Here is a 20,527-nt window from a genome sequence, read left to right on the forward strand (position 1 = left end):
TTTCAGGAGTTATTCTTGAGCTCTCTGCAATATAGTGCAAGACTTGGCACCTGTCTGAGGGTGTTAATAGTAATGAGAGTTGATTGAAATGGCATTTATTTTTAGAAGACACAGGGATGCCTGAGTCACCCATCATATTTTAGGGGGAAGGATGAAACAAGAAACCCCAAAGGAACAGGTGAAGATTTGCGAGCTCTGTCTTGTGCTCCAAGTTTTATGGGTCAAGATATATGTATGTGTGTGAGCTCAGACAGAACTTTCCTGAGATCCTGGGAGGCTGAATTTAGCAGTGAGCTAAGGCTCTGAGCCATACAGCGAGTCACCCAGTGGAGAACGGCTAGCGTATCCTGGGACTGTGTATATTTAAAAGCTTCCCAGTGAGTACACTGTGTTCCCACAAGCATGTTGAGCTTGCCTGTCTCCAAGAGGCTTGAATAGCAAACACTTCCCTGAAATTCCATTGGCTGTTGAGCTGGCTCACCAGCCATGGCCTCCAGAGCTCAGTGAACCAGGACTCACAGACACGGTTACTTGAGTGAGCTTTATCATCAGGGGGATATTTAGTGCTGTATCCGGTGCATACTCTTTCTCATCACGTGTTTGGTGACAGCATGCAGGCTTGGGTGACACATCAGACCCTGAATCCAACTTCTACCACATGCTACACTTCACACACAACAGAGAAGCACCTCAGCCTCTGGCAGCTCTGGTTTCCTTGTCTGTAGAATGGGATCCCTCTGAGACCTGCTGTGAGGATAAAGACATGGAGGCAGGGAACAGCAGCCTGGTGTGTAGCAGCTGCCGAGCTTCCCTTTCTCTCTGGTCACCTTCCAGATCTGATAGGTAGCATCGGGGACACATTCACAAGCCATTTGCTATAAAGGGACAGAGTAAACACTTCAGGTGTAGTGGGACAAAATGGAAAAATGAGGGAACCACATACATACTTACGTTATAAAGAGAAAACACATTTCTTCCAGTTTTCATGGATGAAAGTTAAGAATCGGAGCCTAAAATGCTTCATAAATTTCTTCTAATAGAATCTCTTCCAACATAGCATAAGATGGAAATGAAGGGGTTATTTTTGAGGGAATAACATTTCACTGAATTAAGGTTCAGAGTTAGGGCTTCCCATCATCAAATGAATCCTGGCTGTTCTCTGTATAAACCATTCTTGTAGGATTTCCAATACCCAGTAGCAGACTGGGTTTGTTCCACGATCACCTCCCCCCAGCAGGACATTTTATTTCTAAGGCCAACCTCTCCGTGTGCTCTGATCCTCCTTATGAGTAAGGAGTAAATGATTTGAAACATAACAGATATATAAACAGTTTTTTAAAAGGGAGCTGATGATTTATCAGAGGTGCAAGGACAGAAGACAAAATATTGACTGGGTTTATGTATATAAAGACTTCGTTGCTAACTTCATCACAAAAAATTACAGTTTTAGACTCTCCATGAACCTGTGGAGCTAGAGACAATAACGAATGTCTCGTTAGGTAATTCTTCTTCTTCTTTTTAATGTAAACAGTTTTTAAAGAGTTACCATCTGGAGAGGAAGCTGAAATAATTAATTCTTTAAATAAATGGATTGTGAGAAGCTGTCGGCGTACGTACTCATTTGTAATCAAATGGTTCTTTGACTAATATCCTCCTTTGAGGCCAGAATCTGGAAAAGAGTGGGAAGGAATTGTCAGGCCACACAAAGTGGCCACCTACAAAGAGAGATGGAGCAGTAAACAGTTGTGAAAGAAAATGGCCACTTAAACAGATTCTCCCTGCTTTTGATCAAGCAAGAAGAGGGTGGGCCTGTTCACGGTGCCAATGAAGCTGAAACAGGTCTTACCACATGGCATATAAATATCAGAGCCCTTTTGTTTTACCTACCAATGACCTGGGTGGACAGATTCAGATTTATAGATTAAGGCACTGACCAGTGCTCAGGTCAAAGCAGGACCCTAAAATGGTCTGTGAGGTGTATTCTTTCCACATGGGACCACACCTCCACGTTGCCCTTGATCTAGTAGAGTCCAATGGAATGAATACAGGAGGCCTGAGTGGCTGTTGAAGCAGTGGGACCTGAGTACGAACTGATAGGCAAGGACAGGACCATGTTTCTGAATATTAGACAGATCTGGGTGTGTGTTGAAACAGAGGGATCAAGAATGGCCTGAGATATTCAGAAGGACCCAAGTGCAAGGGGCAGCCCTTTATTATTTGTGGTGCAGAAAAGGATGGTCCCTCTGTGGCAGGAGTTTTGAAATTTACCGAGAGATGGTGAAATTCTTTCAGGTAAGTATTTAACAGTTACAAGACAGCTGCTCATAACTTGCAATGTTTGCAACTATCTGCTTCTTGGAAGAGGGCCAGTTTTGAGGCAGCAGTCCCTCAAGATGTGGTGCTTTGACTGAAGAGTAATGTTTAAGTAAGGAGGAGTTAGCAAGTGGGCTTTGGTGATGATCGGCTTTAAAACACTCCCCCGCGTTGATGCCAGCATTCATTTTTCCATCCCCGTGTCAAGATAACACAGACAAAATGCTTCAAATTGTTTTTAACTAATACCTTGGAATAAGACACAGTCTACATCAATGTCAACGGAAAGCAGAGGTACTTTCAAGCAAAATTTATTAGGTATCTACTCAAGAAAAACACAACGACCTTTGCTCGTAAGAATTCAAAGTCAATGTCCTGAAAGCCAGGCGTGAATATTTTTTTTCCTTTTAAAATCAGATACAGAGAGTAGAAACAGCAATTTTTCTTAAATATAACAGGCAACAGAGTTGAAGATTTGTTTTCATAAATGGTGTGAAAAAGTATTCATTTGTCAACAAGGCTGCAGGTGGCCGGCTGGCTGGCTGACTTTCCAATCCCAAGTTTTTCTAATATAAAGCTAGTTGTGAACTGGAGAGTAAAGTGGGTTTCTTGAAGATGTTTCTTTACTTCCTGCCCCAACAATGTTCCTCTGTAACTGGAACATTGTTATTATATGTATTTCAGAGTAGTTACAAAGATCTTTCTGAGTCACAAAATTTTGTGCAGACGATATATTCCAGATTCACCTTAGCTTGTGATCTGTGAGGATATGGTGAAGGGCGATCTTCTGAAAGAGTTTAAATTCCATTTAAGGGCGGGGTAAAGAACAAATTGGGAGATCTCGATGTTTTCTGAACAAGTAAATAGTCTGTACAACCAAAAAGGAACAAACATATGTACAAAATATGCCAGAGTTTATATGTTGTGGAAGATCAAGCATTGCCCATGGGAGGAAAGCCATAAAAAGTTTTGACTATAAGGTGCTAAAGATGAACAGGTTTTATGCAAATTCATTTGAAATACAAAGCTAAGTGTGAGGTTGTGTGGAATGCAGGCACCATAAATCCGTTAAATCTTTCAGGTTTGGTATCATTTTGTAGATCTGTTTTGGGGGCAGGAAGCACAACCTGAATGATTTAACCATTATTCCCAAAAGTGCCCAATGTATTCCTGGGAAGTATTTTACATATACCAGAAAAAAAAGTCAGGCTCAACATATATATTCCTGTCTGCAAGTGGAGTCAGGATTCTGGGTCTCATAGAAGAAAAATAATTATTGTAGTAAAAATAGTTGTATTGATCATAATCCTTGCTAAAGCCAGCCTTAACACTTAGGATGCTCCTGAAGTACTCTATAAAATAATGTGGGATTCTCTTATATTTCCAAAAAATGTACAACATAGCATATGAATTATATGTCCTCATACAATCTCAAACGTGTGAGCATGCACGCAGTGAAGCTCACCTACTGGTATTACTGTCATCTCTCTGCCTAACTCACTAGCACTGCCTGTAAGCTTTAACAGGTAAAGAAATCACTAATAGCTTGTTGTCCATGAAGCTGATGATTACACCTTAATACACAAAACAGCAATGCGAATTCACAACACGATTTGTCCTGTGATGTGGCTGAGCTCTCAGTTGCTCACTGTTTGCACTTCTAATAAGCACAAAAAAGTGGGCAGGGGAAAGACCCCCCCTCCCCGTGTGAAAATATAATGCAGTCAACAAAAATCACACTCGAACCAGTGGAACCAGTGAACCTTCCTAGGCACTCTGGATTTTGTGATCACTGTGCATGAAACAAGGAATAATAAGTGCAAGCAAACAACAGCCGAAGTATAGTTGTCATGTAGTGTAAACCCGAGCACTAGGCAAACTCGTGAAAGGAAAATGAGAGTGAGAACTGGAACCATAGCATTTGAGAAAAAAAACAATCTTCAGGCTTCCTGAGGACAGTACACCTTCCAGAGAGGTGGAGATTCAGCCATGAGGCCAGACAGCCTCCTGAAGAGTCTCTATTTCTTTCCTCTTTCTTTCTTTCTTCCTTAATTATTTTGCTTTTTTGAAAGTATGATCATGTTCATTCTGATTCCATATACAGGCATTTCAAAGTTCAGGGCAGAAAGCAGGAGACTGAATATTTATGTGGGTGTAAGTTTGCCACTTTTCTCTAAGGCTCCCAGCCTCCCTAAGGCTCACAGCGGCAGTTCCTCTGCTGGTGATTTGGTGGCAGCAGATGGAGATGGTAATGGCCTATTGGAAACCATAAGGCGAGGCAGCAACAGGCCTGCTGGGATGTTTCAGGTGGGTTAATGCAGATGTGTGGCTGAAATGTGGCATAAATTAGGAGTGAGGTGAGTCACAGCCTTTTGACATAGTTTCCAGGAAAAGTACCAAAGAATTTGGTTCTTCTTGAAGTTCCTGAAAACAGAAGCAATAAATGAAAAGGTATGTAACAGCAATGAAATGTCAGGTCCTATGTCAGCTTGAAGACTTTCTGTCGACAAGGGTTCACTGAGAGTGCAAGCTCTAAATAGTTTGGGAAGGAATAAATAAAACTCACTATAAGACAATAAAAAAGAAAGCAAGCACTTTAATTGTTTTGCCTGATGTAGTCATCTTTTCATGAGCATAAAGTATAGATTTCCGTCACATTGAGCTAAATGGGCAAACCCAGCCTCTCAATCTAAAAAAAAAAAAAAAAAAACAAACAATTGGGCAGAAGATCTGGGTGGTAGGACTTGGCTCACCATGAAACTAAACAAGGAGTGAGAGATAATTGTGAGGCTGGAATGGGACACAATGACCAATAAAGCAGGGAGTCTGGGTTGGTCCTGGAGCTTTAGGCCACCTCTGCAGTACCACAGGGCCACTACATTGGATGCTGCCAATATCACAAGTGTTATAACTTCCATGCTCAGTGCTGCCTCACTTGCTAAATAAAAATGAACTGTTATACTTCCTGACCAAATATAGAATTCTGAGCAATTGAAAAAAAATCACATTTAAAAATGTGCAAGACTGACAACTACTTGTCGGGCATGTGGAATGAAGTTCAGCCATTTGAGAATGATTTGGAACATGGCCAGTTAAAACCAAGTGCACACATGGGTATCCTTATGGTCAACTTTGGTTTCAAATGATAAAGTTCTTTGGATGCTTTCTATTAAGTCTGGATAAGAAATTCCTTTGCATTTTAGCACAGTAGATTGGGTAGGGCCTCTAAAATTTCATTTCTCATTAACGTTGTAGAATTTATTGGTTTGGTTTGATTACTATACCTGCAAACCCTGTAGGTAAACCACTTCTCTTTTCTTCTAGATGGTGATTAATGTAAACAGTAGAATCTATCCCATGTGCCTGCCCATGTGACCTCTGGTCTTGCTTCTCAGCTCTGCTGGACCAGTGTAGAGAGAGCTTTCCTTCTTTTTTCAAAATGTTTATGTGTCTGTGTGTCTGAATGCACATCTCTGCACTGCAGTTCCACAGTGCTTATGGAGGTCAGAAAAGGTGTCAGTCACCCTGGAACTGGCGCTATAGGCAGTTACTAGCCAGCATAGGTGCTGAGAATAGAGCCCAGGCCATCTTTCTTGCTGAGAACCTCTCCAGCCCTTCTCACTTCTCTCCTCTTCACCTCTTTCTTTTGTTTGGGCATACAGTTTTGTCTACAAATATTTTCATAGAAGGCCTCATGTTGTTGCCTCTTCATTATCTGCCTTGCTCCTCCCCTGTCCCCTTATGCTGGGGACTGAACAGTTGAGCAGTGGGGAATGTTAAGCTTGCTTCAAGGCTGAGCTTTCAGTCTTTACGGCGGTAACTGTTATAAACTTGCCTTTGACGTGGCAAGGGAGGTAGTTCTCCTTTCTATTAATGAAAGCTGAGGATGGACGGATGATCCCTAGACTTTTAGGATTGCTACATCAGAACCAGCAAATGGGTCAGGTTTCCTTTCACCTTGATCCCCATCAGATAGCCTCTCCCCCGTTGAACACTGCAAGGTGTTTCTCACCAGGGAACATTTGGAGCTTTTGTTATTGCCGTTGTGACATCATAGCCACTGCCTGTGGGTGCCATTCAAAGACATATTCTTAGTTTGGTTGAATCAAGACTAGCAGAAAATCACATAGAACAGAGGTATTAAATGCTACCCTGTTATTAAAATGCAGGGCTTCGGGAAGATATAACACAGCATGACTTTAAAGAGAGACCGATTATCACAGCGGACCATGCACGTGAGCAAAGTCAAATAGATGAGGCAAACGGCTAGATGTGTCTGAGAATAAGCGAGCACGTACCCACGAACCACCCGTCATCACACTTTTCCGTGACGTCGACGACGTCGCTTTCTCTGAGCTCCAGCTCATCTTCATTCCTAGGAGCATAGTTATACAGAGCCTGAAACCTTAAACAGGACAAATGGGCATGTTTAATTACTTCACGTCTCGGTGGAACTGAAGAAGTTAGCACAACATCTGGGTTAAGATGGCTTAAATCTTGGCTGAACATGTAAAGTCAATGGAAACATTCAGATGCTCATGGGAATCACATGACTTCAAAACATCTCAAGACTTACAGTGAAAAATTCTCAAGGAAAGTTATAATATTCATGAACTAGGCAAAAGCATTTTGATATTTGTAGGCCAGACCTGCATGTAAGTTGTCTAGACATAGAATATCTATCATTCAGATGCTACTTAACGCTATAGAATATAAAATCAATGGTATTGGTATTGTGTAGCTATAGCAACAAGAGGTACTGCAGACTTATCTAGCTATAACCATAAACAATGGAGGTGTAGAAAGGGAATTCTTAAATGAGTCTAAATTGAATCAGACAGAATATTTCAAACACATGTTTTGTGGGTGACGATGTAGGAATTATTACAAAAGGAACCTCATGTTTTCATAGAAAATCCTTTAAAGCAGACTAGTGTTATAATCTGAATCAGGATTTGAGGTGCCAAGACTTGATGAAATTCACCTTTGACCTCGAATCATAGATGGGGCTCCATGCTTGGCCATCCTAGATCCAGCTCAGCTGGTAGGTTATAGAGTTGTAAAACTGTGTCTGGGTAGACAAAAACTGTGCTTGAGTTAAAAAAGTCCCCTTTGAAATAATCGTGTGTGTGAGAAAGTTACTGAAAGAACACTGCCATTTTGTTTTTATTGTCTGAACTCTTTAAGAGAGAGATGGAGACATTGAATCTCTTTGACATTCACGTTTAGGACTATTAAACTTGGTGACTATTAGTACGGACTAGAACCTTGGAAAGCAAAGACTGATATTATAGAGGCTAAGAAAGCGGGGAAGAATTTGACATGCAGTTGGTGGGAAAATTTTATGATGTAACTTATCACAGGTGTAATTGAAAAATTCAAAGGACTGGTAAATTTGTTTCCATTGCTTTTTATAACTGTCACACAATTGTGCTAATGAAAGAAAATAATAACACCCTGGGGCACTGTGGATTTATTTTAAGGCCACCATTAAAAAGTAGGCTAGACTGAATTCTTTTGTAATAAGAATGCTTTATTTCTAATTACTTTATTGGGCTGGAAAGAAAATCATATTTTGTAGAAGAAAACTATCCTAGTACTTGAGTTCAAACCCTGTGTTACAAATGTGCGACAGTCTCACTGGCTCCTTACTCTACACTTGAGTGTCTCCTGGTCATGGGATGCAGATAAAGTTGGCTACAGGGAGTTCTAGGAAAGGGCTTTGCCTTTCCCTAAAAACCATCATTTTCCATTGCCTGGCACCCAGCTCTAGAATCGCCATAATAGGGATTTCTTCCTTTGCTAATAATGCTCTCCTCTTGTGGGCAATTTTAGCCATTTATATACTTTGAGCCATTTGTAGTCTTCTGAGGTCTTTTGTCAAAGAGGCTTCAGCTTGTGGTCAAGGATGGAAACAAAGCCAGACCCGAGAAGAAGTGGCAAATAAGACTGGGAGGGGCCACCTTACTAGGATGCCTGTCTGGAGCTAGAGAAGAGGAAAATCACTGTGGTGTTCATCTGAGGCTTCTCGGGTGATAGAAAGGTGGAGTTTTGGATGTTTCTAGGGATCGGGCTTCAGCAAGGCCCCATGTCCAATCTCAAGCTTGAGGTGGGACAAGGTCATCCGTGGCTGGTATGTTAATGGATGATTTCTGTAGTCGCTTTGGGACAGTGGATCCTCTCTTTCAGTTTCTTAGTCTCTAGCCTTACTGAGGCCAATCTCAAGCACTTACAGGCCTATTTAAAGCTACAAAATGCAGCTGCTTGAGAACTCTTGAGGTCCCCAGAACTAACAAACCAGCACTGGCTTGGAGGCCCAGCTCAGTTTTTATATGATGAAAGCCAAATACGCTTGTCAGAGTTTATTTACCACAGTGGTTTAATTAGATCACCACACGCACACACACACACACACACACACACACACACACACACACACACACACGTTTCTATGGAAACATAAACAAACCTTCCTGGAAATTCTTCTACCTCTGCTGGCTTTCAGTGCTGCATGATGGGAAATGCAACCCAATTAAAATAACAGTGCTGCTTTGAAAGATAATCATCCTTGAGATGGAGGTGGGGGGAGGGGCGGGCCAGGACGGCTTCAAAAATAAATTTGTCAATTTCTCTATAATCCGAATCTTTAATTGTCCCTAAACTGGACAATAGCAACATGACTTAGGTTTCTAATTTTGCTTCAGAAAATATATATGTTTTAAAGATATGCAATCAGCTAACATTTCATAATCCCTCCAATTAAGGCTGCAATGGGACATAAATTTGATAAAGAGTAAGGGCTAAAGCAAGGTTTGAAAGTCTATTTTTCTCCACCTGTGGGCTCTGTGATTTTAGCACAGCCACATGGCCACAGCTGCATATAACACAACACAGTTCAACAGAACACAACTTGTTCGTGCATCTGGAAAGCTGTTTAATAGAGCATGCTAGCAATTCCGTCACCCTAACCAGCTACTTCGCACCAAGAATGTTACAAATGGAGTGTAGTTTTGTGACTTAATCATCTCATTGTTGGCACTCTTAAAAGAACAACAGAAACATTATTGCAAAGTGTTCTTAAATTTTTCCTGTTAAGTGAAGTTTTTCAGTGACCCTTGCTTTTAACCTGGTCTGTGGTAGGGACGTCTGAAGAACACCTTCCTGGCCATACTGTGTGAGAGGCACTTTCAGAAAATAGTGGCACATTCACAAAATGTGGCCAAAGGGCACATTTTCAACCATGAAAAACTAAGTCTTTTGGTGCAGAAAACACCAGTTACACACCAGGGGCTGCCTACAAAGAGTCATCTTTAGCAGAGAAAGCTGAGGTGTAAGGGGCAAGGCTGAGGACTGTGGCTGTGGCTTCTAGAGGTTTCTTTTTGACTCAGCATGGTCAGGAGTCAGTAGGAAGAGAAGTGTCCTCTTGTTTATTTATCTGCGTAGCTACTGTAAACTGGGCCATAGAAAGACAAACCACACTTTTAAAGACAATGGGTGATACTTGCTGGTGGATTTAATGCATGGGTTAGAAAGGAGAGGAGATTTGGATGGAACATTTAAAAATGCACATTTTTGCTGTGGTGGAGGAAATTGTATCACACATTTGAACAGTGGTGCTTTAATAGTGCTGCTTTTCAAAAGACATTAAAAGCATGTGTTATAATTTTGGAAGTATACTACTAAAGTATACCTTAAGTATACTTCTGAAGTATTCAAACAAGTGGAAAAACAAAGTTGTGGTTACCAGTTACACAGCCAGCAGAGGAAAAGGCAGATTTGTAAATGTGTGGGAATCAGTAAAACATTGGAAGATTTTCTCAGTGCATAAATTGTTTCTGTTTTCTCCTATTATTTATATTTTAATTTTATGTGTATAAGTATTTATAAGTATAAGTATTTTGCTTACATGTTTGTATCTGCCCCATGTGAGTGCCTGGTACCCATGGAGGCTAGGAAAGGGTATTGGATGCCCTGGAACTGGAGTTACAGATGGTTGTGAGCCACCATGTGGTTGCTGAGAATTGAACCTAGGTCCTCTGGAAGAGCAGCCAGTTCTCTTAACTACTGAGCCATCTCTCCAGCCCTTTGGTTTTCCTTAGCTGTAATGTCTGATCTCATTGATAAGTTAGAACAATGTGATCTCTTATACTGGAGATCCCAAGTTTGCCATTCCATCCCTTTCACTTACAAAGTCCTACTGTCCTCTGTATCTATTCGGTACACATATTGGCCATCTTGTGGGTCAGGTTAGTCTAGCATGTAGAAGATAAGAAGAATACTTACGGTTCTCCCCCACCTTGAATGTTTTCGTGAGAGAACACTGGGCGCTGTGGCTGAAATGAAATGATTTTCAATGTCATCAGTGTTTGAACTGGTATCATTAAAAAGGTAATTTGGGTAATAGCATGGTACTTTTTTCTTGACATTTAATATTTCCTGTTGTAAAAAACCAAGAGGAAGAAAAAAAAATCCACCAAATAAAGGGTTTCTGTAAGCTCAGGAATTCAAGTATTTTGAAGCGTGTTTTAAATCAAAATACCCAAGGTTCAAGCTTTTGAACACAATCAGGTCTCTTCAAGCTTTGGGGGAGAGTTGACGTTTAGTCCCATTGATTTTTCCAAGGTCAGGAATATGGCAAGAACAAGAACAAAACCACAGGAGCGGGGAGGCTGGACACCATTCAACCTCATTCTGTAACGCTTTCTCAGACAAGCAGAAGGAAGCCACGTCTAGCAAGAACCACATTCGCTCCGAGCCTTTCCTTCACAGGTGACATTGCCACATACGGATGAAAATGTCAATAGGCAGACATCCCATGCTGGATTCGAGTTTAAATTCTCTGCTCTCAACCGGGTGAGGACTGGAGCAGGGAAGCACATGCAGCTTTTCCAAAGGGAGCACAGAAAACTTTAAGAAGAGTGCAAACGGACAAGACCCGGGTAACATGAAATGCTTTACCTTGGAAGAGAAATATTGGTAGGAATCCCCAGTGCACTGAACTCTCAAAAGAGTTTCCTTTCTTTTTAAACTAAGCATCAAGACCAGTATCTGTAATAGATACTTATAATATTGGAAATGACAAGCCTTGGCATCCTGCATAACCACACAAATACTTCAGAGAAGGAAATTTAACGTGTTTGCTGAATATGGGAGCTCAGGGTAATTTGCATCAATCGTCCGTAGGCTACATTTTAGGGAAAGAGATACATTCGACCCACTCACATTTCAGATATTTTTTTCTGCTAAAGGACAGCTCCCTGCTGAGGTGAAAGAATCTGATAATAGCAGAATCAGTCATTAGGGCCACGCCTTCAGATATCAGATCCAGTGCTTGGATACACCTCATTATTACTGATCATCGTAAGCTAGACAGATTTCTCCTGAGACCGTCCATAGCACCCTCTGGTCCAGGAGTGGATAGAGCCCTGAGGTTGCAGTCAGTATGAATTTCCCAACCCACATTGTTTATTTTATGCAAATTAAGTATTTTCACTGCTTAAAGTCTACTAATTGGGAGCATTTTTAAGCAGTATTCATGTATTTTTTTCAATATCTATGCATGGAATACATACATTTAAAACTGAAGAATGCATAGGAATTACCAGCCCCATAGATGCTTTACTCCTATAAGACAGTATTTAAGCTTATAAAAATGATGTTATTAAATATAAAATATTGAAAGTATAAATTATATTAATTTCAGGGATAATGAAGACTGAGCTGTGTATGGTGCTGCAGGCTTTAATCTCAGCACTCTAGAGGCAGAGGCAGGCAGATCTCAGTGAGTTCAAGGCCAGCCTACAAGGGCTACACCGGGAGTGCCTGTCTAAAAAAATTGTGACAAAACATCCTCTAGACATTTTTGAGATTTTTAATTAAAAAATCATTAATTTGTGTAATATATGAAGAAATGAGTGTAAGACACCCATAACGTCCATGCTACATTTCCAGTTCCTTTTTAATTTCTTTTTAACAGCTAAATCAACCTGTTAGTTAATGTAAATTGAAGGTGGTCGTCCGTTATTTAGATTATCGTTAGACTCTTACTGGCTCAGTACTTTTGATTCTCCAGCCTCCTAAATTAGGTAAATAAAGTGTCTCTTTGGCAGTTAGGAGAGCTAGGCTATTGCTCTGAGTGTGGGGCTCGCTCAATTCCTGGGTGTGTGAGTCAGCTGTCTCCTGTCTTTTAATCATCTTTCAAAGTGTCTTTCCCCTTGCCTCCCATCCTCCAAGCCTCACTCCTCCTCCTTCTTCCCGAATCGTGAGTCTTCCTCATAGTATTAGCACCCCCAGGCTATAATACAATGTTACCTTTATTAAAAAAGATTTGCCCTATCTCGTTCAATTGTGACTTTTGTGACATTCAAAGCCTTGCTTTGGTAGGAATCGTCTGCAGATGAACTAATACCTGCTGGTCTGTTTCTAAGGCAAGCTGTGTAGTCCAGCATTAGAGCCTATGAGTCCTGGGCTTCTAGAGGGATCGTGGCTGACAGTCACTTATGGATGTACATTTGTTCTGTGTGGGGCACTGTCTGTGCGACCTTGGACATGCAGCTTGGATGCCTCATCCTAAAACCAGTGAGACAAGATGAAGAAGTATCGTGCCTCTGCATGGAGCCCATAAAGGAGTAGATAATTCACCTCATGGTTTTCTCTTGCTATGTACAGATTCCCCTCCTTAACCTTACATGCTGTGTAGTCAGAGAATCAGCTAATTATTACATATCTGGTCATGTGAAATGCAGCGGTAAGAATTCAACCTCACTGTGCATGTTAGTTAAACCTTCCCCTAAATCTAAAGGCATTGGATCATTCACCAGACATTTTGTCCTTTACTAAATGACAAGAAGAGACGGAGGGACAATTTTGATTGGCCCTTTGTTGAATGAAGTATTATGACGGACTAGATGGACTGATTAGGTTAAACCCAGCATCTGTGCTGTTTCCTGTGGGTTATTCAGAGTGCTTCCAAACACTCTTTGCTACTGTGTGCGCACCCCATCGCCACCCGATGGTGAGCGGCGGTAGTGACACGTTCAAGTTGTTTTTGCCTTTTGTTAACAGGGGTTAAATTCCTTCAGCCTAGATGAATTGTGAAAGGATATTCTGAAGCCTACAAGGTAATCTGAAGTAGACAATGATCATGTTTTTCCTTTTCTGCAGACTCCATCCTGGAGAAGAAATGACTTGTTAGCCAGCAGTGTTGAAGGCCTGCCTTGACTTCTCTTTTAACTGCTTAGATGTTTTCTATCATGCATAACATCCCAGCAGTGCCGAGGTTGATATGGAAAAACATACACTAATAACACTTGGAGAGGCTAATGCAAGCCGTGAGCCAAGAAAGCAGCATTTAAGTCAACAGGTTACCATTACCATGTAAGACATTTGGAGCAGCAATGGCGCTACGGTCATATTCTGTCTGTGCGCTTTTAAGAGTTCAGCAAAACTTTGAAAACCCATGATGCATTACGCTAGTGTTGTGGCAGCCTAAATAGTTAACTGCTGTCTTCTCTCTTCAGTGTTACCATGGGGATTAACTGTATGAAGGCAATGGCTTCATCAAGAGATTTTCATAAGGACATATTATATCCTTTGAGTTTTTCTTTTTAAAAAGGGTTTAAAAATGGATATAAAAGAGGCAAGCTTTCCAGAGTGCTTCCAAATATTGTCTTTACTACTGTGTGTGAACACATGGTATTGCACAAAGCCAGGATCAGTTGTAAAGATTAATGTAAAGGATCAATTGTAAACAATTATGAAGTTTCTTTGACGCTTATCCTAGAATCTGGGGTCAGTTAACAACTTAGGCTACTGTAACTGGAAGTTTGAAAGCCAAGCTTTCTCTCAAGCTATCTCAGGAGGATCAGCTATTTGGGTAGATGGCTCTTTAAAAGGTATGTGCTGCCACTTTACAAACAATCGTGGAAAGCGTCTTAGCAAGCTTTGCAAGTAGCTCTCGGGTTCCCAAGTCATTCCTTCTCAGCAAATGCTAGGTCTAGTGCTTATCAGCCAGAAATAACGGGCTGGGACTCTGCTCACTAACAATACCACTTGCTGGCCTCTTTTCCCTCTTAGATGATGAATGTTACACACAACTCTGCACAAATCAAAATACATGAGAGTCTTCTGGTCCGCACACATTTAAGTAATATACAAACTTACAAAATGAAACACAGACAAGGAAAAAACATCCTCAAGGTGACTCAAAGCATGTCATCGTGCTAACCCATGGGGAATTATGGATGAGTTCCACTAAGTTTTATAAGATTAACTTACTCTCTGTCCCTCGGTCTGTTCTCTCTCTTCTCCCCTCCCACCAGCTCTGGAAGGCCATTCAGTAGAGACTCGTCTCTACCAACTGACACGCCCTTCTTCCCTATGGCAATAGAGTCTGCTTCAGCGATAAGAGCAGGTCTGACTATGCAAATCAAAAGGCACAAAATGCCTTGCGTATGAAACACTGCTTGTACTTATGAAACAGAATGGGAACACTAAAATTAAGCCCTGAGACCTTGAAATTCAGAGCTGTATGGCAGGCTAGCCAAAGCTATATCAGGGCCCATTAACCCAGCTATGGTGAAAGGAACCCTGGGGTCTGCGCAGATGCAAACCCCCACATTCCTTGGCTGCATTCCCCAGAACTCAGGGAGCCATTTAGAATCCTTCCAAGTTCTGCAGATGTTACAGACCTGCGTAGTTAAAGGAGAAGCAACTGACCTCAAAGCTGTGAGAGAATTGGGAGCACACAGACCCCAGAGAGCAGTATCCCAGGGAGCAATGTGGAGAGAAGGTGGCATTTATCTCCTGAGCAATGGAATATTTTGAAATGGCTCACAGTTTAAAATAAATCCACAGAAACCAAGAGATACTAGAGCTAACATCAGAGGAAGCAGGTGAGCTTAGTATTGACTGGCCACAGTTTAGTTCTTTGCGCTAAAAACAGTGACTGGAAAATAACAATTGAATATGGCAGGGAGACAGATGTAGAGGACAATGCACACTGCGCTCTTATTTGTGGGATGGAGTGTTTGAGGTGCCCTTTTGGATTTGAGAAATTGAATGCATGACCCATTCAGACCTGACTTCCTAGTTCCTCAGCCTCTCGTCATTTCATCTCAAGGGACTCCTCAAACCCACTTTACTGCTGATCACAGCAAAGTCACCTAAGGAAGAGCCAGGGTGACCAGGGTGACTGCAGCAGGCAGGGGATGTCCGACCCTACCCTGTGGGAAGAGCTGACAGGAGAGCCGCAGGACCTCTTAGACATCACTGGGCTCCGAGGCGGCTTGCCCAGGACAGATGTCTTGCCTTTTAAGTCAGCCTAGAAAAGCCATAAGAAGTGGATTAGTTCTCGGCTTCATTCCGTGGCCTTCAGGAGGAACCTTCTTGGTTTCCAGTTTTCCACGTGCACACACACCATGCCATGCTTCAATACTAGCTGACCAGGGAGGGTGAACAGTCGACAAGCAGCTTCTCCGTCTGCTCTGTGCAGCGTTTACCCTCCAGAATCAGCTGCTCCTACGGTAGGGGGACTCACAGTGAAGAAAACGTGTGGAGAGCGAAGCTGGTAGGAGAAAGTGTTTGGATGTAATGCGTGTGGCTTAGAGCACGCATCGGAATGTTACCTCCATCCTAGGAGAGGGCTTAACAACTGCATCCAGAGCACCCTTTAACCTGGCAGTTTTCTTTGCGTTTAACCAAATGGTAGGCGGTAAGAAACAAGGTGAGACAAGAGAAAATTTGGCTTAATGCTTATGAAGCTTTATGAAAAGCATTAGTGTTTTTAGAGACAAATATTCTAACAATGTTCCTAAGAGGAAAATGAATTGTTTTGGTAGGGGGGCGGGTAGAGTGAGAGGTTGTGAAATATAATCAAATATCGAGTATTGCCTGACTACAGCTTCTTTGGTAATCTTTCAAAGAAGGATCTCTGCTGTGACAGTGAATAAGCAAATCTGGACATGAGTTTGCTTTAGTTTTTCTTTCTGTGGCAGCAATGCGGGACCTGGAATTTGACTAGAGAATTAAGAGAACTTCAGTAAGATTAACTTTTGAGGTAAGGATTGCAGCTCTAGGTTAGGCTAAATTTCCTGATCTCGACAGGTTATGATCTGTCTCTCCGGATGATACATGCTCGTCACGCATGTCTAAGGCTTATAGAAGAGGGTATTGGATGCTCTCCATAACCAGTCCTGGTTTTGTCTCCACTCAAGCACATGGTCATTGAGGGTAGACTACTGTTCCTACCCTTCCTCGTAACTAGCTGCGTGTGCTCACGTGACATTTTCTGAAAGAGGAGCCAGCAAGTTTTGAGACTGTACAGGTCTGATGACTGTAGAACTACCATGCTATCATGGGATGCTCTCTCTCTCTCTCTCTCTCCTCCATTCTTCTTCTCTCTCTCTCTTTTCCTCTCCCTCATTCATGTGAGTTAAAGACTGGCTGATATGGGTTAACAAAAATGTTACTATAATGAACAGTATACCTAAGCATACTGTCCTATGACTACTAAATATTATTTTTCTCTTGTGTCAGTGCTTTCTTTTCTTGTAATGAATATGAGATCTGGGACTGTCTCACTTTGTTTTTATATTTACAAACACAAATGTGTTTAGTCTTAGAAGTTTCTTATTCTTCTTCTGAGTATAAAATAGACTTACGTGGTTTAGAAAACTCAATGGGGAATTAATGTTCAACATTTGTTCCCAAACGTGAGGTAAAATACCAGAGACAAAAGTTTGTTTTCCTGAAATTAGTAATTTCATATACTTATTAAAGCTGTTTTCAAATATAGTTATTGTGAATACTTCACTCTCCCTTATTTTTGACACATTGATCCCAAAAGATTACATGAAATGCTCTTGGCTCTCATGGTACAGATAAAATGTTTTACATTTTAGTTTTTCCATTATTACTATAATGAACTCAACATCTAAGTTAGAGAAATAAAGAGGTTAGGACATCGGTTCTCAACCTGTGGGTCATGACCCTATTGGCAACCCTCTCTCTTCAAAAGATATTTATATTATAATTCATAACAGTAGCAAAATTACAGTTATGAGGCAGGAAGAAAAATAATTGGAGGTCACCACAACATGAAGGACAGTATTAAAGGGTCACAGCATTAGGATAGGTGAGAACTGTTGATCTGAAGGTACTTTCTCATGTACTGATTGAGTGTCAGAGTTGATTAATGTTACAGGAGACAAGGAGTAAATATGTTTGCTTTGAAAATCAAACCACAGAGACCATGCTAAAAGACACTTCTTGTCCTTGATTAGACATGATCTAAGCATTATAGTTCTTAAAGGTTCTAAGTTATCTTTTGCTAGCTAAGATGAAGACTCAAAGAGTGGAGAAAAATTGGTCCTTAAAGTAGGTTACTCTTTCTTCCCAAGATCTCTCTTCCTATGTAGAGCAGCATCATGTAACAGGCTGTGTTGTTTGCTGGTGATGGTGACTTCTGGATGGGTGCTCACTGCTACTGAAACGTGGCTGTGTTAGAGCCTTCACTCCTTCCTGATCTACAGAGGCCCTTGTTTCATTTACAAAGGATGATATTTCAGGATGAATTTTTATTTGAAGTCTGAAGAAATGGGTTTTGGGATCACCCTCACTCTAGAATAAAAAAATTGTTTCTGTGATAGAGAGATTTCATCTTGGATTGTTAATATTGCTTTCAGGTTTCATCTTGAATTGTCAGTACTGCTTTCCAAAAGACCAACCATTAATTTAGAAGAAAGCGATAATCCTAGGGAAAGCGTTAAGTACTGGCTGGGCTGCTGGACTTCAAGTATCAGAGATTGATGCCCCACAGTCAACACCAATCATCCTTGGTGTATTCCATGGAAAAGTGGGGCTCTAGACAAGAAATCTGAGGACCACTCTGATCTTAGACACTGTGAATCTGCTGATGGGTGACGTGACGGAAGGCATCATGTCTACTGAGAAGTGACTCAAGCTGGTGGGCACTAAACTCATGCCTTTGAATGTGATGGCCCCCAACTTGACTCAAAGCTTAAAGCACAATCTAATGGTTACCTTGGGTTACTAGGTAGGTTTTAGTTTGTTTCCCATCTCAATGTGGGTGCGGTTGCTATGGAGATTTGACTCTTAAGTTTTGGGATGGAGGCCATGCTGGTGATGTTAAAAAGTTAGCAATCACGATTTACATAGCTTTTTAGATCCTGTAAGGCGGCACGAGTCCAAATGCATACACCTACTGGACATCACGGGGGGACATGCATTAAGTTGAACCACACTCAAGATGCAAATTACCTTTGATTTTGGTGAACGTATCTCCTGTTGATAAGGGCATTTGGGGAGGAGAGGAGGTGAAGAGGGCCGGCGAGGCTGTGAAAGCTCATAGGCCAGGCCAGAGGCAGAGGTCAGAGGAGAAGGAAATGGAGGGGAAGGGAACAGACAGCTGGGGAAAGGCGTAGCAGTTCGATCTCCCGAAGCAAATGAAGGTGGCTTAAATGTTGAGGAAAAACAAGATGTGATTATGCTTGTGTCCAAAGGAAGGGACATGGCCTTAAGAGCACCTTTCACGTCTAATAACTTTAAAGTTGCAAAATATCTCGGGAAAGGTGATATTTATGTGTTTTTGCTTTGGAATCACTGACTTAGCCCTTTAAGTTTTGATTTCAAAATCTCAACGGCAATGGTGTGGGGAATGCAGATGGTTGTTAGTATCTGTGTTCTTCTAGTCTGTCTGTGAGGGGACCTCCCCTCCCCCACCCAACACGAGGCAGTACAGTACCTAAAACTCTGCAATGACATACAACTTGCTTGTAAGTTAGGCTTACATAAGGTAAATAGTCACATAGCTATGTGAGTTGGACTTCTTGGAACATAGAGATGCTGGCTAACCTTAGAAGGACAGATGCTGGGCCTAAGATCCTATCTGAAACAGGCAGACAGCACAGCCTGTAAATAAAACCTATTCTAATGTTTGACTGCCCCTTCAAGATGGTAATATTGAAGGGAAAAATCTGATGTTTAAATAACATACTTAGTTGCACACTTGGCTTATTACAGTGAATTTTCTGTGTCACTAAGCTGTGGGTTTCTTTCCTGTTCTGGCTAGTTATTTAGAGATAGAGGAATCATGGACAGAAATGACTTGTGTAATAACACCATAACTTCATATGCTATAAACTTAATAATTAATATTAACTTAACTTATAATTTTCGATTTAATAATGTCATAATATTTAGAAAATCATATTGCTCTTGAATTTTAGATAATTTGTATCTGAGGGATTAACTAGTTTATTTTTAAAGAGAGAAGTTTGTGAACTTATGGTTCAGGCCATTCTCTTCCAATATTGATGGAAACTCCTGGCCAAGGTCCTTTGTAAGACAAAGATGCAGAACCCAAACATAAGCAGCTGTAACCTCAAGAGAACAACTCTCTCAGAAGAGTCAGTTGGGATGGGAGAACTGTTTAATTTTTGACATTTTACTTTATTTATTTATGCCGCCATCATGTCATGGAGCACTGTTTGTTCATCTTGGAATTAGACAAGCCACTTTACCCATCTGCTTCCTCATCTGTAATGAGAGGATAACCATGTTTCCTAGGCTCTCTGGGTTTTGAAAATTAAAGATGTTGGGTTCTGAGAACAGTGTTGACACTATAAGCTATCATTAGAATATTAGAAAGGTCACAAACAAGTATATAAAAGTTGGATTTATAGTGACAAAGGGATAGTGGGAAAGTGGGGTAGTCCCATCATTTTAATAAACTATGTTGTGTTTGTATATCTTTCCACCCCAGAATTTTCAATTCTTATGCTCCTCATAAAGAAGCCTATCATGGCAGTGTTAGAAGTAGGTATTTAGTAATATTGTTGACTCTTCTGAATACTTGTGTAACTGATTAGTTCCCAGTAACTAGGCAAAATTAGATACCTCATTACTGGTTTTGACTGCATTGATGTCTTCCTTGGGGCTCCTAGGATGTGTGGGAATGCCTAGTGAATATGGTAAGCAGTCTGGGTTCTCATCCTCCTCTTCTTCCTCCTTGATGTGCAGTTCTGGTGTCACCTCTGTACTGCTGGGGTCATACCACATGACATCTTGTTCTTGAGATCCTGGCAGCCATCTTTGGTATGCAAGCCCCTCATAGGTGTCCTCCTCTTCCTCTCCAATGACAGAAAGAGTTATAGGCAAAGCACCCACGTTGGTGCATACAGAGGTCACAAATTTA

At 41.2% G+C, this 20,527-nt stretch overlaps 1 protein-coding gene across 7 annotated transcripts in view; it reads right to left on the reverse strand.

The window, feature by feature from the left end:
* Positions 1 to 2,591: 2,591 nt before the first annotated feature.
* Positions 2,592 to 20,527, reverse strand: part of Sorbs2 (sorbin and SH3 domain containing 2) — an 88,681-nt gene continuing 70,745 nt past the window's right edge. For all 7 annotated transcript variants that reach the window (XM_032918513.1, XM_032918511.1, XM_032918510.1 and 4 more), the window contains 3 exons: positions 10,597 to 10,646; positions 6,612 to 6,718; positions 2,592 to 4,737 (listed from right to left, as the gene is read on the reverse strand). In XM_032918513.1, coding sequence (XP_032774404.1) covers positions 4,676 to 4,737; positions 6,612 to 6,718; positions 10,597 to 10,646 — 219 coding nt within the window. In that variant the 3' untranslated portion in view covers positions 2,592 to 4,675. The remainder of the gene's footprint in view (positions 4,738 to 6,611; positions 6,719 to 10,596; positions 10,647 to 20,527) is intronic.

Source organism: Rattus rattus, chromosome 13, assembly GCF_011064425.1.
Source record: "Rattus rattus isolate New Zealand chromosome 13, Rrattus_CSIRO_v1, whole genome shotgun sequence".
In the NCBI taxonomy this organism is placed as follows: domain Eukaryota; kingdom Metazoa; phylum Chordata; class Mammalia; order Rodentia; family Muridae; genus Rattus; species Rattus rattus.